Source organism: Anomaloglossus baeobatrachus, chromosome 1 (genome assembly GCF_048569485.1).
Source record: "Anomaloglossus baeobatrachus isolate aAnoBae1 chromosome 1, aAnoBae1.hap1, whole genome shotgun sequence".
In the NCBI taxonomy this organism is placed as follows: Eukaryota; Metazoa; Chordata; class Amphibia; order Anura; family Aromobatidae; genus Anomaloglossus; species Anomaloglossus baeobatrachus.
Window position 1 is genome coordinate 46,356,590 of NC_134353.1, and position 16,173 is coordinate 46,372,762.

General features: G+C 42.4%; 1 protein-coding gene across 2 annotated transcripts in view; it reads left to right on the forward strand.

The window, feature by feature from the left end:
- CTNNA2 (catenin alpha 2) overlaps positions 1 to 16,173 on the forward strand; it is a 3,064,502-nt gene that overhangs the window by 2,789,742 nt on the left and 258,587 nt on the right. For both annotated transcript variants that reach the window (XM_075346593.1, XM_075346583.1), the window contains exon 15: positions 2,086 to 2,199. In XM_075346593.1, coding sequence (XP_075202708.1) covers positions 2,086 to 2,199 — 114 coding nt within the window. The remainder of the gene's footprint in view (positions 1 to 2,085; positions 2,200 to 16,173) is intronic.

Sequence of the window (16,173 nt, forward strand, 5' to 3'; positions counted from 1 at the left end):
CTCCAGAGACCTCACTCTGGCATCAAGCTGCAGCATGAACTGACGTAGCTGCTCCATCTCCGCCATGCCAGCCAGACCCTGGCGCAGTCTTACTGTTACGGGGGAACCGGCAGATTAGGACCAGGGGGTATATATCCTAATCGCCAGTCGGGGCCCACCGTGCTCCAGATGACAAAGGAGCTGCTGGCACCTGAGGGTTAGGCGGAGACTATAAAGCTGGATGGCTCTGAGATAACCCAGGAACTCTGGGAACCGGTCACGTGTGTTGGGACACGTCAGACCGGACGACAACCCGATTAGCGTTTTGGTGCACCTAGCGCTACACCAACCACGTGTGCAGGAAACACGTCAGGCCGGGTGGTAACCAGGTAGCGTTGACCGGAAGACCGTCACGAAAGCGCACTGTCGGCCACGTGTGTAGGGCACGTCAGGCCGAGCGGTCCTCCGATTAGCGTTTCTGGCCACCTCTCGACTGGCCACGTGTGTGTAGGACACGTCAGGCCAGATGGGTACACCAGTAGCGTTGACCGGGAAGCTGAGGAGGATAAGGAACACCCTGTTAACTCCACAGGGGTCCTGGGGTACGCTGTCCATGCGCGTAGGGGGCACAACCGGACAGGTGGCGCAGCAGTTGCGTTGTCCGTGTGCGTAGGGGGCACAATCGGACAGGTGGCGCAGCAAGTGCGTTGTCCGTGTGCGTAGGGGGCACAATCGGACAGGTGGCACAGCAGGTGCGTTGTCCATGTGCGTAGGGAGCACAATCGGACAGGAAGCACAGCAGCCGCAGCCCAGTTAACACCACTGGGCTGCTATAGCAAGACTGGAACGGCAGGAGGGAAGCACGGCGCCTGACCCTGATGTGCCGAGCCACGAATCTTGGCGTGACAGGCACCGTTCGCCTAACCCTACCTACCGCTTCCCAACATAGGCTTATGCCGCAATGAGGCTCTAACATGGAGGTGTGCTCTGACTGAGCAAAAGTGAAGACTGCGCACCTCCATGTTGTCTCCAGCCCCTTTTATAACCTGGGTCCGCCCCAAACCCAGGGTGGAACCACCAAGGTCCAATAGCAGAGTGCCATGTCATCAGTGACGTCACATGCGACCTATCCAGAACCGCCACGTCATTGATGACCTCATGGCAGCCACGCCCCAAACACTTCACCAGTCATCGTCTGACGACCAATACTGAGGTGCCAGATCATAGGGGCGGGCCTCTGCGAGCCAGTCCGGAGTTGCCACGTCATCAGGACACCTGACACCCTCTTCCCTATCAGGGCCTGCCACCTCACGGACATGCTCAGTGAGGTCCTTACCGGACCTAGCCTCTGATGCACTAAGTGCCTGAGCATGCTCAGTAGCCTGAGCCACAGGCTTAGAAAGCAGACTATCAGTTTGAGCATGCTCAGTAGGCACATCCCAGATCTTAGACACAGCACGAAGTCCAAGTACCTGTGCAAAGAGGCTGTTAGGGTTAATTGTGGGAGCATGCTCAGTAGCCTTAACTGAGGACTTAGTCTCAGACATAACACAAACAGGCTGAGCATGCTCACTAGGCAAAACACCGGGCTTAAACTCTGGCTGGGGTAAATCGGCGCATGCATGCGCACTAGCCGCCTCTCCACACTTAGACGTGGTGGAAGGAACAGCCAACTGGATGACCCGAGGCACGGCCAAGAATGGCAGCCGGCGCCTGGGCGCAACAGGAACCGCAGCAGGCTGCTTGCGGCTATGGTGGCGCCGGTTCGTAACAATATGTATGTATGAAGACCACCCCATCTGGATGAGAATTTTTAAAGTTGAGTTTTATCTTAAGACTAGAGGTCTCCTTTTACAATATTTAAACTCTGTGTTAGTTCTTGTGGTTCCCTATAGTGCGAGCCAGATGGTTGAGAAGCTCAGAGCGTCAATTACTTACATAGCTAGAGAGTACTTTGTTTTTGCTAGCCTAAAGCTTGATCTATTGTACCCCGCTGTTCTTTTGTCAGTTAACTTTTTTGGGTTTTATCACATTGCTTAACTTATACTTCGTGATAACTCTATAAATAATCATAAACCTTAGTATTTATATCAATTTTTTTTAAAGACTCCTGAAGAACTAGAAGATGACTCTGACTTTGAACAGGAAGATTATGATGTCAGAAGTCGAACAAGTGTACAGACGGAAGATGACCAGTTGATTGCTGGACAAAGTGCCAGGGTAGGTTATTACCTAAAGAATATGGTGTCCTTTCTTTGATATCTGAATGTCTGAATATTTGTCATACGTTATAAATTGTTGCAGTATTTAAGTGACAAAGTTACATAGGTTAAAAAAAGCCTTCGCTCTATCTAGTTTAACCTTTCTCTGCCAATGATACATTTTGTCATTAAGTGATTCATAACCGACAATGTTTTGTGTAGTGAGGAAATCATCCAGCCCTTTTTTAAAAGCTGTTATAGTATCTGCCATTACTACCTCTTGTGGTCGGCATTCCACAGTCTGACTGCTCTAACTGTAAAGAACCCTTTCCTATTTAGCTGTCGTAATCACTTTTCTTCCACTCGCAGTGAGTGCCCCCTGGTCCTTAGTATTGTCTTTGGAAGGAATAAGTCATGAGCCAGTCCTTTGTATTGACCACACATGTATTTATACATATAAATGAGATCTCCTCTAAGACGTCTTTTTTCTAAACTAATCAAATCCAACTTTTCCAATCTCTCATCATACGGGCGGCCTTCCATTCTTTACAACAATCTAGTTGCTGCCTTTGAACTGACTCTAACTTCTAAATGCCCTTTTTAAAATGTGGAGCCCAAAACTGGATTCCCATATACCTTACAAGTGATTTATAGAGGGGTAACAATACGTTGGGATCACGGGATCTGATCTCTCTTTTTATACACCCTAAAATCTTGTTTGCTTTAGCAGCTGCTGCTTGACATTGAGAGCTGCTGCTCAGCTTATTTGTAATGAGAATACCCAAGTCCTTCTCCTGTTCTGTAGTCCCGAGTTTACTTCCATTTAATGTATATGCAGCTATAGGATTACTCCGTCCTAGGTGCATTACTTTACATTTATCAACATTAAATCTCATTTGCCAAGTTTTTGCCCATTTTGACATCTTATCCAGATCTTTGTGTAATATTATAATATCAAGGTCAGTTTTTAATATCTTACATACAGTAGTTTGGTGTCATCAGCAAAGACTGACACTTTACTATCAATTCCATCCACAGGGTCATTACTAAAGAGATTAAAAAGAATTGGTCCTAGCACAGATCCCTGCGGTCCCCACTGCTGACTATAGCCCATTTAGAGAATGTACCATTTATGACTACTCTTTGTTTCCTATCTTTTAGCCAATTCCTTACCCAGTTGCATATAGTTTCCCCTAGTCCTTGCTTCTTCACAAGTGCATGTGAAAAGGGGCCTAACAGATCCCAGAAAATCTTGGCCTTGACCTTTTAAACCCTACATAGGGATTTTTACAAGCAACAGGACCCCCTTGGTTGTGTAAGTGGAGTAGCTGCTGGCTTGAGAAACAAACTTGTGGCAAAGATAGTCAGACAAAGCCAGATCAGTAACTGCATGGACTGATGTGGAGACAGAATCAGTGAAGAAAACTAATGTAAAAAAGAAAGAGTCCTATACCATGATGTCACTCAAGAGCAGTCAGAAGTTGGGAGCCCTAATAATAGTGGATTATAGAGTAGAGGTGGTCAGGGTCAGTCAGCTGAGTCAGAATAAGGAATAGAGCAAGCAAATAGTAACAAAGGTGGAAGAAGACCAAACATTAAGGCCGGAGGCACACTTGTGAGAGACTTACGCGAGTCTTGCATTGCATAACCCGACACGGCCTACCACCCTCCAGACACGAGCATCTCAGCTGCATAGAAACACATGCAGCTTACCTGCTCCTATCAGCAGAGCGCGTGGTCGTACCGGGTGATTCAATGCAAGACTCGCGCGAGTGTTTCGCAAGTGTGACTCTGGCCTAACTGTAAGCCCTCACCAGTATGCTGGGAGTTTAAATAAGGTGTGGTACTGCCCCATCGACCACAGTAAAAAGGTTTTTATAGCTGTTGAGCTGCTGAAAAGCACAGTCTTGTTGCATGGTCTCACAGATCTAAGCCACACCAGCATATCTGGATGGATAACACGGTGCTGCCAAGTGTTTTTGGCCTTAGGATATCGTCTATCACCACCCACAGGATAAAAATGACAGTGCCTGATGATCGAGGGAGACATCATTGGAGCAGATTTTGGTAGAGATTTATCAGAGTCCATCACAGAGGGAGCTACTGTTTGTTACATGTTTGCCACTGTGAATTTGTCCTGGAAGGGGTTCTTCTTGTATCAGGTCCATATCTCCCAATAATGTTTCTTTGGATTGTATAATCAGGAATTTGTCTTATGTTGTTCCGCTGCTGGAATAATATAATATAACAAGTCTATAATGTAGAAAACTATTTTCATGTATCTTTGTCCCTATTTGAACTGTTTGTAATGTTTTATTTCCTTCAATTTATTCCTACCTATTAAAGTCAATTTATAGTGGGGAAAAACAGCATGTTTTACAGACTGAAATCCATTAGAAAACTTATTTTTTAAAGTATTATTATTAATGTTTACATAACAAAAATATATCTAATGGACATATCTTGTGGAAACTGACATAAATCTTATTGCAGAGGAGATGATGAATTGACTATCCACTTAAGCGTTAGATGTATTACGGCTAATACGCTTATATTAGATACAAATAGAATATTGTTAAGATATTGCTAGGGTAAATAGGAATTAATGGCCAAAGTGGAGCCATTAGTCTGGGGAAGATGAGGACAAGAGTTTGGGCCTTCACTATGATAAGAAAGTTTATATTATTCGAGATTTGCTTTATAACATGGCATGAGTGCATATTCATGTTATTTTTGTTTTCTCTGTTCTGGGCACTTTGTGTTCTTTTAGTTACTAACACAATTAAGCCTTAAACAAGCAATTGACCATGTTGACCTCATCTGGTCAGCGTGTGCTACTTTTAAAACATTAGATTAGAATTTTTTTTAAAAAAAGTAAGGCATAAACATTTTCAGAAGAGCACAATTTTTGTTAACGTCACCTGAAAGCCCAATTTTCCAATAACGTTAAGGTTAATCTAAAACATAAGTGTTCCTGGAACGAAATCCGATAAATGAGGACAGTACATATACTGATGAGCAAAATGATAACAATGTTTTGAGCTTTTGATTTTCAGGCTCCATTTTTCACCCTCCACTACAGCATCAAATGTGAGACTACCTTCATTTTATAGAATAAATTGATCACTGGTAGAGATGAGTGAACCTCAGTCTCGAGGCTCGGGGTTCGGGCTCGGAAAATAATGTGAAAATCACCGTGGTGAGTATCGCGCTGTACTGGTGTCTGAGTGATGTCCTGCTTGTTGCGGGAAATGTGTGAAATCAGCTCAAATTTAACTTACATTCTGCGTTCTGAGATGAAATGTTCACCAAGAAGTTATAAAAAGCACCGCCCACCGACCTCCGGAAGTGTTTTGTTAAGGGCTGAAAGCAAAACACTTCCGAAGGTCGGTGGGCGGTGTTTTGTTTACATTTCTCCGTGAAAATTTCATCTTGGAACACAGAATGTAAGTCAAATTTCAGCTGATCACACACTTCCCGCAACACACACAATGCAGGGCATCAGACACCAGCACAGTGGGATACTCACCACGGTGATTTTTTACGTCATTTTCCGAGCTCAAACCTCTAGCCTTGATCCTGAGGTTTGCTAAACTGTAAACACTGGAAGCTGGCGTGCTACACATTCCCTTAGCCAGCTGTCAGCTTTAGAGATGAGCAAACCTGAGGCTTGAGGTTCAAGTTTGGAAACCGAGGTCCAAAGAAACAAGGTTCGGGTTTGAGGTTCAAGCGAGTAATGAGTATGAACCACTCAAGCGAGCAGCGCTGTGCTTGGGTATGACTAATGCTCAGCCCTGTACAAGCCGTGTGCAGTGTTTAATTGGCTCACATTTGGGGTAAAATGTGCATGATCAGATGTAGTGTGCAAAAAAATGTATAAACCCCACCCACTATGCCCAGAAGTGTTTTGCTTATGGGCCATTTTTTTTTTGTGTGTGAGTGTGCACACTACATATGATCATGCTGATTTTACCCCAAATGTGAGTCGATCAAACACTGCACGTGAGTCGCACAGGGCTGTGCATCACTCCTACCCAAGCAGAGTGCTGCTCACTTGGGTGGTTCGTACTCGTCACTCGCTCAAACCTTGAACCCAAACTTTGTTTTTTTGGAGCTCGGTTTATGAACCTGAACCTCAAACCTCGAGACTCAGGTTCACTAATCTCTAGTCAGCTTGACTGTGATGACACCTAGGACCGCGGCATCAGGTGGTCCATTGGCACCCCCCTGTCCGCTTTGCTTGGAGCTTGATACACTGCTACTATAAGTCTTTGGAGTGCTATGGATGCCATTTGGCTTTGTCATGCAGCAAATCTGGTTTAACATTGAAGTCTTTTTTAATCCATGGTGCAGATCTAAACAGAACAATATACAACATAGGAAAGGAGGTTGCTACCCAGCCAATTCCTTTCTAATAGCATGTCCACAATAGGTGATAACCTAGTTTTACAGTCTTAACTACTACACTTTCTACCCATTGAAAACTGACCATTCAGCTGAGAATGCATGCCATGCAGTTTTTCGTCGAAAAGTTTATTTGATGGTAATTAAGTATTGCCTTAATTGCTTGACCCCAAAGCAGAGTAAATGAATGGGCCAGTTATGGGTTAACAAGCAATAAAATATCCTGTCCATCTTGCATGTCATGATTCACGTATGACTTTGCTTCTGAAGACCCATTGTATGTTGTTTTTATAGTGCTTCCGGCATTCTCCGTAGTTAGGTCCGATGGGATGAGCCTATTAGGTGGTGCCTTGTTCCAGGGGTCACGCTGCCTTTTCTTGGAACTGTTTTCCTCAGTACTCTGCCAGTGATAGTTCCTGCTCTGCAGTGTGCGCTTCTGGTTCCTGTAAGCCTGTTCTGATCCTGCCTGCTACCTAGTACTCCTTTCTCTGACCTCCGTCCTTGCTGTCTTGTCTGATCTCCCTGTCTCCTTAACCCGCTCTCTGCTTTGTTATCCTGTCTCCACTCCCTCCTCTATACTTACTTGTCTCCTCGGTTTCTGACCCCGACTTGCGATCTGACTACGGATCTGCTCCCCTCCGGCTCCTGATGATACCTCCTGGCTTTACGACCCTCGGCTCTCACTTGACTCTAACTCCGCTTACCCTTCTGAACCTACGTGATTTCCGAGCACTGATTTTCAGCTTGATTGACCATTCTATTGCATCCTTCCACAATTGCTGATTACCTCTAGTGGGCTTGCGCCTAACTACACTTAGAAGCACTACATCCTGCCTGAGTACTTGCTCCCTTTGGTGGTAGCATCACATTGCTTCTCACCTGTCCTTGCCGCCGTAACTCCCTGTCCGTCCTTTGCTTGCTCCTTAAATATTAGGGCGAGGAGACCGCATGAGACAAAGAAAGCCATGACTGCATAATGTGCATCAAGGCTTTGTTCATGTCAGAAATGCTGTGAAACAGTGAACAGAAGACCAGAGCTGGAACATTTCGGGAGAACTAAGGATAAACTGGGAGCTTCAGCAACATGAAGAGGCAAAAGTCAAAGAGTGCATTGTTATTGTTTCTCAATCCCTTCCCAGTGAATATGAATCCAGATAAATGGTTGCCAACCAACCGCCATTTGACTGAATTCATAGGATTTAAATTGCCCCAAAAAAATCAGTTTTCCTAGAATCCATTAATTTTCAGAAATTCTTAATGAATTTTATTTGCTTAGAATCATTTTGATCTTCCTAATTGACTGCATAATAAGTTTCTAATTCAGTATTTTTCACCTTTTTTTGGAGTATAGTTTTTGGCCATTTTTATGAATGTGACAATTACATTATTTCTTTTGTGCCTTTTTCCCCCCAGATTTTTTGTTTTTATAACATTTTATAGGTTTTCACAAGAGTCTTAGCATGATTTTCATTATTCAGATGTCATTTTAGACTTTTCAAAACACCATAACATTTTTCACCAAATTTTAATCCTTATGAACAAATTATACAAAATTCAAATTCACCTGTTCACGTTTTGTTCCTGGAAAATTTGAAGCTCCTCTGGTTAGCAAGGTCCTCTCTTTCTCTCCTTTAGAGAGTAAGCTTTTGTAAGATCAGTGAGGTCCTATTTTTCATCTAGTTGTAAGCTCTTATAGTCAGCGAGATCCTCTTTCTCTCTTCTGCAGAGTTTAAGCCCTTGGGATTAGTGAGGTTCTCCTGTAGAGTGTAAGCTGTTATGCTCAATGAGGTCCTCTATGTCCTGTACTGTATAAACTCTTATTGTCATCAGGGTAAAAGCTCTTGTCGTTTGTGAGGCACTCTTTCTCCTGTAGAGTGTAAGCTCTTATGGTCAGTGGGGTCCTCTCTCTTCTGAAGAATGTAAGCTCTTTTGGTCAGCAAGCACCTTTTTTTGCTCTCTCTCCTGTAGAGTGTAGGCTTTTATGTTAAACAGGTCATCTATCTCCTATAGAGTGTAAACTTTTATAGTCAAAAGAGTCCTCTTTCTCTAATAGAATGCAAGCTCCTATAGTCAGCAAGGTCCTCTCTCACTCTCTCTCATTTATAGAGTGTAATGTTGTGAATGTCGTCTGAGTGGGTGCTGTTTTGGAGGTCGCTCTGGTGGCCAGGAATGATAGTGTAGCTGAGTCTGAGCCTGTGACTCAGACAGGTGTTGGTGTTAATTGGGAATTAGGGAAGTCCTATTGCAGACAAGTCTGGTCTATATAGGAGATCACTTTTTGCCTTGCTGGTGCTGGTTATAATTGTATTTTCCTTAGTCTCTGTTCCTGGCTTGGAGTTCTGTCCTTCCCTGTTTCTCTGAGCAAGACGTCTACAGATAAGTTGTCAGTTTTTTCCGTACCTCCTGCTTTACACCTTAGGTTGTTGTTTTTCTTTGCCTTGTTTTGTATCTGTTTTCTTGCAGATGGAGTTTGGTTTCTTTTGTGTGTGAGCATGGGAGATCCCCCTTTGCTAGCTCTCCTGTAGGATAAGGGAGTTTCTCCCTGTCTAACTTGATTATTTGCACTTTTGTGTTCTTTTTGGTATTTTGTTCTCCTATTATTTACAGAAGTACCTGATATAGTGAGGGTGAGGTTGTTCGACCTCCAGGTCCATTTTAACTATCAGTAGATTGGTATTTTTTTACAGGGATTTTGCACTGACCACAATCAGTTTCCTTTCCTTTCCTTTGTATCAAGTTAGTTGGGCCTCACCTTTGCTAAATCTATTTTTCCTATCTGAGTATTGTGTTTTCCTACATTACCATGATCTTTATATGTCGGAGGCTATCTACTCCTTTGGTGACTTCTCTGGGGCAAGGTAGATTTCCTCATTTCTTTCTGTAAGTTGTAGCTAGTCTCTTAGGCTGTGACGAGGCGTCTAGGTTTTTCGGAACGTTCCACGGCTACTCCTAGTGTGGTCTGATAGTTAGGGGATTGCGGTCAGCCCAGATTCCAACTGCTCTTGTTTCTTGGTGTTTTTTCACCAATGGGAGTTTTTTGTAATCTTCCATGGTTACCGGATCATAACAGTGTAAGCTCTTAGGATCAGCGGGGTCCTCTATCTCCTGTAGAGTTTAAACTCTTATGGTCAGCAAGGTTCCTTCTCCTCTACCCCACATGTCTTTTCTAAGCATTTAGAAGCTTTCCAGAGTCAGTGAATTTGAATTTAAAAAGATCAACTTATCTCCAAATAACACCAATGAAAATGCATGAAAAACATTGCTGACAGCTGTATATAAATTCAACTCTAAATTATCTGCAAATGACATTTTTTTTAGGCAGATTCTGAATTATAAAGATGGACACTAGCGCTCCCACAAGGAATGGGAAAGGGGCTATACTTAACTCTGGGGGTATTGAGGTGATGCCAGGGGGGTGGGAGGGGGGGGACACAGGACTGAAAATATCAGTTAGATCTATAAAAAGGGGGGGGGAGGAATGGAATGGAAGCTGCAGGCAGTTGGCAGGGTCCGCGTAAACCTGTCTAAAAGAAGAAATAAGTGAAAAACTACCACGCTGACTGGATGAGTGGGAAAAGGGGGTGAATGGGTGGACCTAAATTTAGGTATAAAAATATGGAGAAACAGCAGGGAATTGGTAAACTGTAAGCTGATTTAGTGTATAATAATTTAAGATAAAACACAAGTTTTAAAATTAAGGATAAAAAAAAAACAAAAAACCTCTGCGTGGAGGTATTGTGGAGAGGGTCCTGGTGAGGAACTTAGGGACAGAAGGGGAGGCTTGGGACCTGATAGGAATAAAAAATGACAGGAATGAATGCTGGTAAACTGATAATAGGAATAAAGGGGATCGGGGTTGAATACTAATTACCTGGTAGTTATGAACACAATGAGGATAAAAATGTAGAATTTGTGAAAATGACAAGAGGAGGAGAGAACAACTTTTGGTGTTTCCCCTTTATGTAGGAACCTGTAAACCAAAATAAGTAGATTAGTCTGTGTTGAAAGTCTGCTCCACAGTGTTGAGGCTTCCTATAACGGGGTGGGGGAGGGGGGAAAACCTACCAGTGCTGGCCTTTTGAGTGCCTGTGTATTTGCTTTTGGAGGCCTGATAGATTGGCGATATTTAGGTAAATGTCCTAAAAAAATTAGTATATTGAAATTAGTACTAATAGATAAACCACAGGAATACAAGTGTTAATGGTGGTGATAGAAAAATACCTGATGATATGAATGCTGCTTTAGGATATAATATGTGTGCTGGTTTCAGCAACTACATAGGATAGAGATTGAAGTTTCACCTGGTAAAAATGGTATAAGATATTGAAAGAGTATGAATGGAATCACATAAATAACCATATGGAAATAAGGGACAGTATAAAAATGGTAATAGTATTGTGTAATAAAAAAAAAAAATATATTAAAATTATTTTACCTGTCAGTGAGCACTGAGTTCAGCTGTTGAGAATTCAGGTGCCTGTTGAGGATGTGGAAGCTCAAGGGTTAACCTGCAACCTGACTAGTGGTTGCGTTAGATAATGGTAAACAGAGGGTGATGTAGTCAAAGATAGTGCGGTCAGATAGCTGGTTGTATGAGTCAGCTATTGTATAGTGAAAAAATATCACAGTCGGGCTGTCAGCAGGCGCCTTGCTAGGGACAGTAATTGTCTTACCTAACTGGCTGGGATGTCCGTGGAAGCAGGTCCGTCAGGAGTGTCGCTGGGAGCTGCGTGGAGTGCGGCGTAACAGGCCGCCGAGCGGAAGTGGGTGGGAGGTCCCGGCCGGAAACTCTCCCATCCAACTACCGTGAGCTCAGGGATGGTGACGTCACTGTGGATAGTGGGAGGTTTAGCAAGCATGCACAGATGCAAGGGCACTAAATCCGACGCGTTTCAAAGGACTGCAATCCTTCTTCCTCAGGGATAGTCCCAGAGTGTAAAAAAAAAATTAAAAAAATCGATGGCACTAGCACCCAAATGCAATGGGAACAGCATGTTGAAGACACCTGGATGCATCTTTGACTCTTAGGTCACTTCTGGGAAATAAATAAATAAATTAAAAAAATGTCTTGGGGTTCTCCTTATTGTTGATAACCACTCACGGTAAAGCAGACAACTGGGGGCTCATGTTATCAGGCTGGGAAGGTTCATGGTCAATTGGCCCTTCCCAGTCTAAAAATACCAGCCCACAGCCACCCCAGAATTGGCGTATCATATTAGACATTCTAGCGATTTGCCTGTCTCTTCCCAATTGCCCTGATGTAGTAGCAATAAAGGTAATATTTCAGGGGGTTGATGTCAGCTGTGTAATGTCAGCTGGCATCAAGCCTAGGGGTTATTAATGGAGAGGTGTCTATCAAACACCCCCATTACTAACCTAATTGTCCCAAAAAAAACACATAGGAAAAAAAAAGTTTACTTGAATAAAGACTCCCCCAAACCACTCCTCTTTCACCAATTTATTATCAAAAATGTTGTTATGAAGCTCCTCCATCATAGTCGATATCCCTCGAATGCAGCTGTGGAAACTGTGAATAGTAGTAAAGCACAGCTATTCATAGGAGCCCTGTAGTGACCAGAACTTTCATGAGAGCTGCCGTCTCAATGCTGCACCCAGCAGTACCTAGTGATGCTGCGCTCAGCAAGACCACATGAAAGGCTCTAGGGGGCAAGTGTACAATGTACTGCAATAGCAAATAAACACTGCCTATATACCTGCTTTAATCTACGCTATCTCTCCTAGATCAACTTTCATTGAACTGCTTCCGGAGCACAGTGTGCCGAGCATCGCACTCCAGGTCTTATATAAAACCCGATGATGCAATTAGGCAGGCCAATCACAGTAATGCTAGTAGCCAACATGGTTATCACATTACCATTTAGGGCAGAACTTCACATGTTGATTGGCTGCCTAACAGCCGCAGAACATGAGGGCGAGGGCTCAAGAATGGCGCCCGAACACCCACAATACTTGGCCGAGTAACAAGCGTACCTGAGCACCCCGATGCTCAATTGAGTGCCGAGCAGTTGCGAGCACACTCGCCCATCATGAGAGGTAATGTTCATTTTTTGAGTAGCTTCTGTTGGAAAGCTCCTTGCTAGTTATAATTTTAAAATATAAGGAATAGACATCACAAGAATGACAGCCAAACCACCAGCTCTTTTTGAAGCAGCTTCTAAAAGCTAGAATTGGAAAGCCAATATTAGGCTAAGTTCAGAAGGCTTGCCGGCGTCTAAGGCTTAGAACACATGTCGAGAAAAATGGTGCTAGCGGAATTGCTTTGGGGCAGCTCCCATGAGCGATTATTTTTTCAGGCCTAATCGGACTGAGAAAACAGTCGCAGCATGCTACGAGTAGAATGCGATCCTGTTCCACTCGCACTCATGCAAGTCTAGGGGGCGAGAGAAACATCGAACTGCTCTCGCGTTACCGTGAGAGCAGTGCGATTCTCGCATCAGCCGGCAACAGAGGAGATAGGGAGATAAATCCTTCCCTCTCCTCCGCAGTGCTGGCCCTCCCCTCCACAGCGCCAGCCATCTGATCCGCAACTGTGGTCTGATCGCACGATCGGACCACAGTCGCATGACACTCGCATGACACTCGGCTCCTGCTGTGCTACGAGCGTGTGCTGAGTGTCATGCGAGCACTCGCACAAATCCCCTTTCGGACTCGGCCTTAAGTTTGTCGTGAACGCATACCCTTAAGGTTTCTATTTTATCTATTGAAACAAAGTTGCCAGGCTGCTTTTCTGCAAAGCATATAACACAAATCCTACTTTGGTTTTACAATTAATTGTAAGAAATTGACAAATTACTATCACAAAAAGTGACACCTGTTCAAACTGATTAAACACTATTGTTCAAGATATAATAACATTAGGGGGAAGTGACAAGAAAGAACAAGACGATTCTCTGCAAGCATCAGATGAAGGAGAAAAAAAAGGAAAAAAAAGTATTTTAATTATGTTTCATTACTGAGAATTCCCTTCAGCGTTATTGTTTTGTTGATTTGGAATCATTAGGAATCTTTCTATTTTTTTCCGGTTGGACGAGCATGAAAGAATATTTAACACATGCGTGAAGACTAATTACAGCACCGAGCTTTAGTGGAAAACTTTTTTTTTTCTGTTCACTTTTGGTGGTTCAGACATGTTCTACCCAGAACGAGATAATTAGATTTTAACCATGGAGATGTGTAATCAGAAGTATGAAGCGGAGGGGCTGAGAATGTTGATCACTATTATTATTATATGCAGCATTAGAATTTGCAGATTAAAACGTTGGGTTTAGTCATTTTGTGATACAATGAAATAGTTTTTTTTTTTCCTGCTTTGTTTTTATAGGTTCATCCAATCAGTTGATTACGGTGAGCAATGCGTTCTGATTTTGTTAAAGTGTTATTTTTTTTTCAGGAAGGTACATTTAATTAGCATAGCGGTAACAGTGGACCTCCCAATGGGTTTTTGTTTTTTGATTAGCGGTCGTGCACTCAGACAAATGAAAGCTCAGTAACAGCTCCAAATTGTAGGCAGCACTGAAAGAACTCTTCTCAAAGTTTATGGGATCTACGCAAACTTTTCCCCCGTGAACTTGTGTAGTGCCAGGTTTTGGATGTGTCCATATGAGAGATGAGCGAATTCATGTGAAACTAATCAAATTAGTGCCTGAAAATATTTTGGAGGATTTGATTCATACAAATTCAATAAACACCAAAAAGGAAAAGCAAACTTATGCCAAATATATATATATATATATATATATATATATATATATATATATATATATATATATATATATATATATATATATAATATTATTATTTATTATTATGGTGCCATCAATTCCATGGTGAAAAGAGGTGTACAGAGTAGGGACAAGTACAATAATCATAAACAATACAAGGCACAGACTGGTACAGGAGGATAGAGGTCCCTGCCCGTGATTGCTCACAGTCTACAAAAATATATATTTTATTCAGAACAATCTTAAAAAGGTTCAAGACCATGCAAAAAACTGCAACAGGTACACGGAAAAAACACAGGAGGACACCTGGCAAACTCTAGCGGTATGTCAAAGGATAATAAAGAGTACAAATACATAGATCAAACTATTAAATTGAATAAATCAGTTAATCATTATAGTAATCACCATAAAAGTAGCAAAGGTAAATATAAATATATATATATATATATATATATATATATATATAATATAAGACATATGTGTGTCAAAGGTAGCAAAAATATAAAGGAAAGGCAAGTACCTAAGTATAATCGCGATTACCAGTTCAGAGCGATACATGTGAGGGCCTGGTCCAACCGTAACCGACGCGCGTTTCGCAAGAATTGCTTCATCTTATTATGATGCACTGATTTTTTCAATCTAATATTTATATCTATGTATTTGTACTCTTTATTATCCTTCATCATACCAGTAGAGTTTGCCAGGTGTCCACCCTGTGTTTTTTCGTTGTACCTGTTGCAATTTTATGCAAAAATAGTTCTGAATAAAATATACATTTTTTTAATGTATTTGGCATAGCTTTTCCTTTTAGGTGTTTTTGTTCTATTTTTGCTTGCTACCACTATGTATGGGTTGTGCTATAGGTTGTGTTCATACAAATTCAGCAACATGGTGGCCAACCAGTAACAATTTCGCTGGATTTTATTGAGAGTCAGGAAGGAGGCAAAATTACAGCAAAATTATATTTTCACTTAACTCATCTGTTCTTCCACTGCTATTTTTCTTTCTGTCCTTTCTGCTGCTAAGGCCAAACAGATACCTGAGATTCGCCTCACGTAGTCAATTTAGGGGACTCAATCTGAGGTCTGTGAATGGCCACTCGCAGTATCATGTGGTGTTAAACACAACATCCTTCCTTCCACAATGCAACTCTGGGAAATATGTTGGCGCTATATACATAAAGATTATTTTTATTATTATAAAACACTAATTTCCCTAGATTAAGAAAGATCAAGCTGATATATTTGGTCAAAATGAAGGAATGACATGGGAGCTGCATATCTAAAGGACATGACATGTTTGCCACCTAGAAATCCCTCACAAAAAGAATATAAAAATTGTTGGGACCAAGTTGTTGGACTTCCAAAAAGAGTCATGTTGAGAGTGTGTGTTCAGTATTTGATTGAGCATCGGGTTCTTGGCTTCTTGTGGATCTCAGCCGAATTTCGTAGGTGCTCTGATGTGTTGTCTGTGAAACAATGACCACAAAACACAGGCTTGCTTCAGTGAATTATGTGTGCAGGCTCCCCAAGAAGAGCCATTCCCATCCGACAATGGCTCTTATTGGGATAAAATGGTTGATAAGCCACTTTAGGAATGTTGAACACTAAAATATGTCCAAAATGGTGAAACTCTACCCACAGTTTAGTCACTTAGGGAGACCTGGTCCTGCCTCGGTGATGTCGGGTCAACTTCCAATCCCAGAGGTTGACGTGACATCCCAAACATCAGAGGCCACATAATTGGTAAAGAAGGTATTTGGAAAAAGACTTCTTTCCCTACTTTAAATCAATGTGGCCACTATGCTTTGTAGTGGACCACCTCTTTAATATTATTTCAGGGGCTCT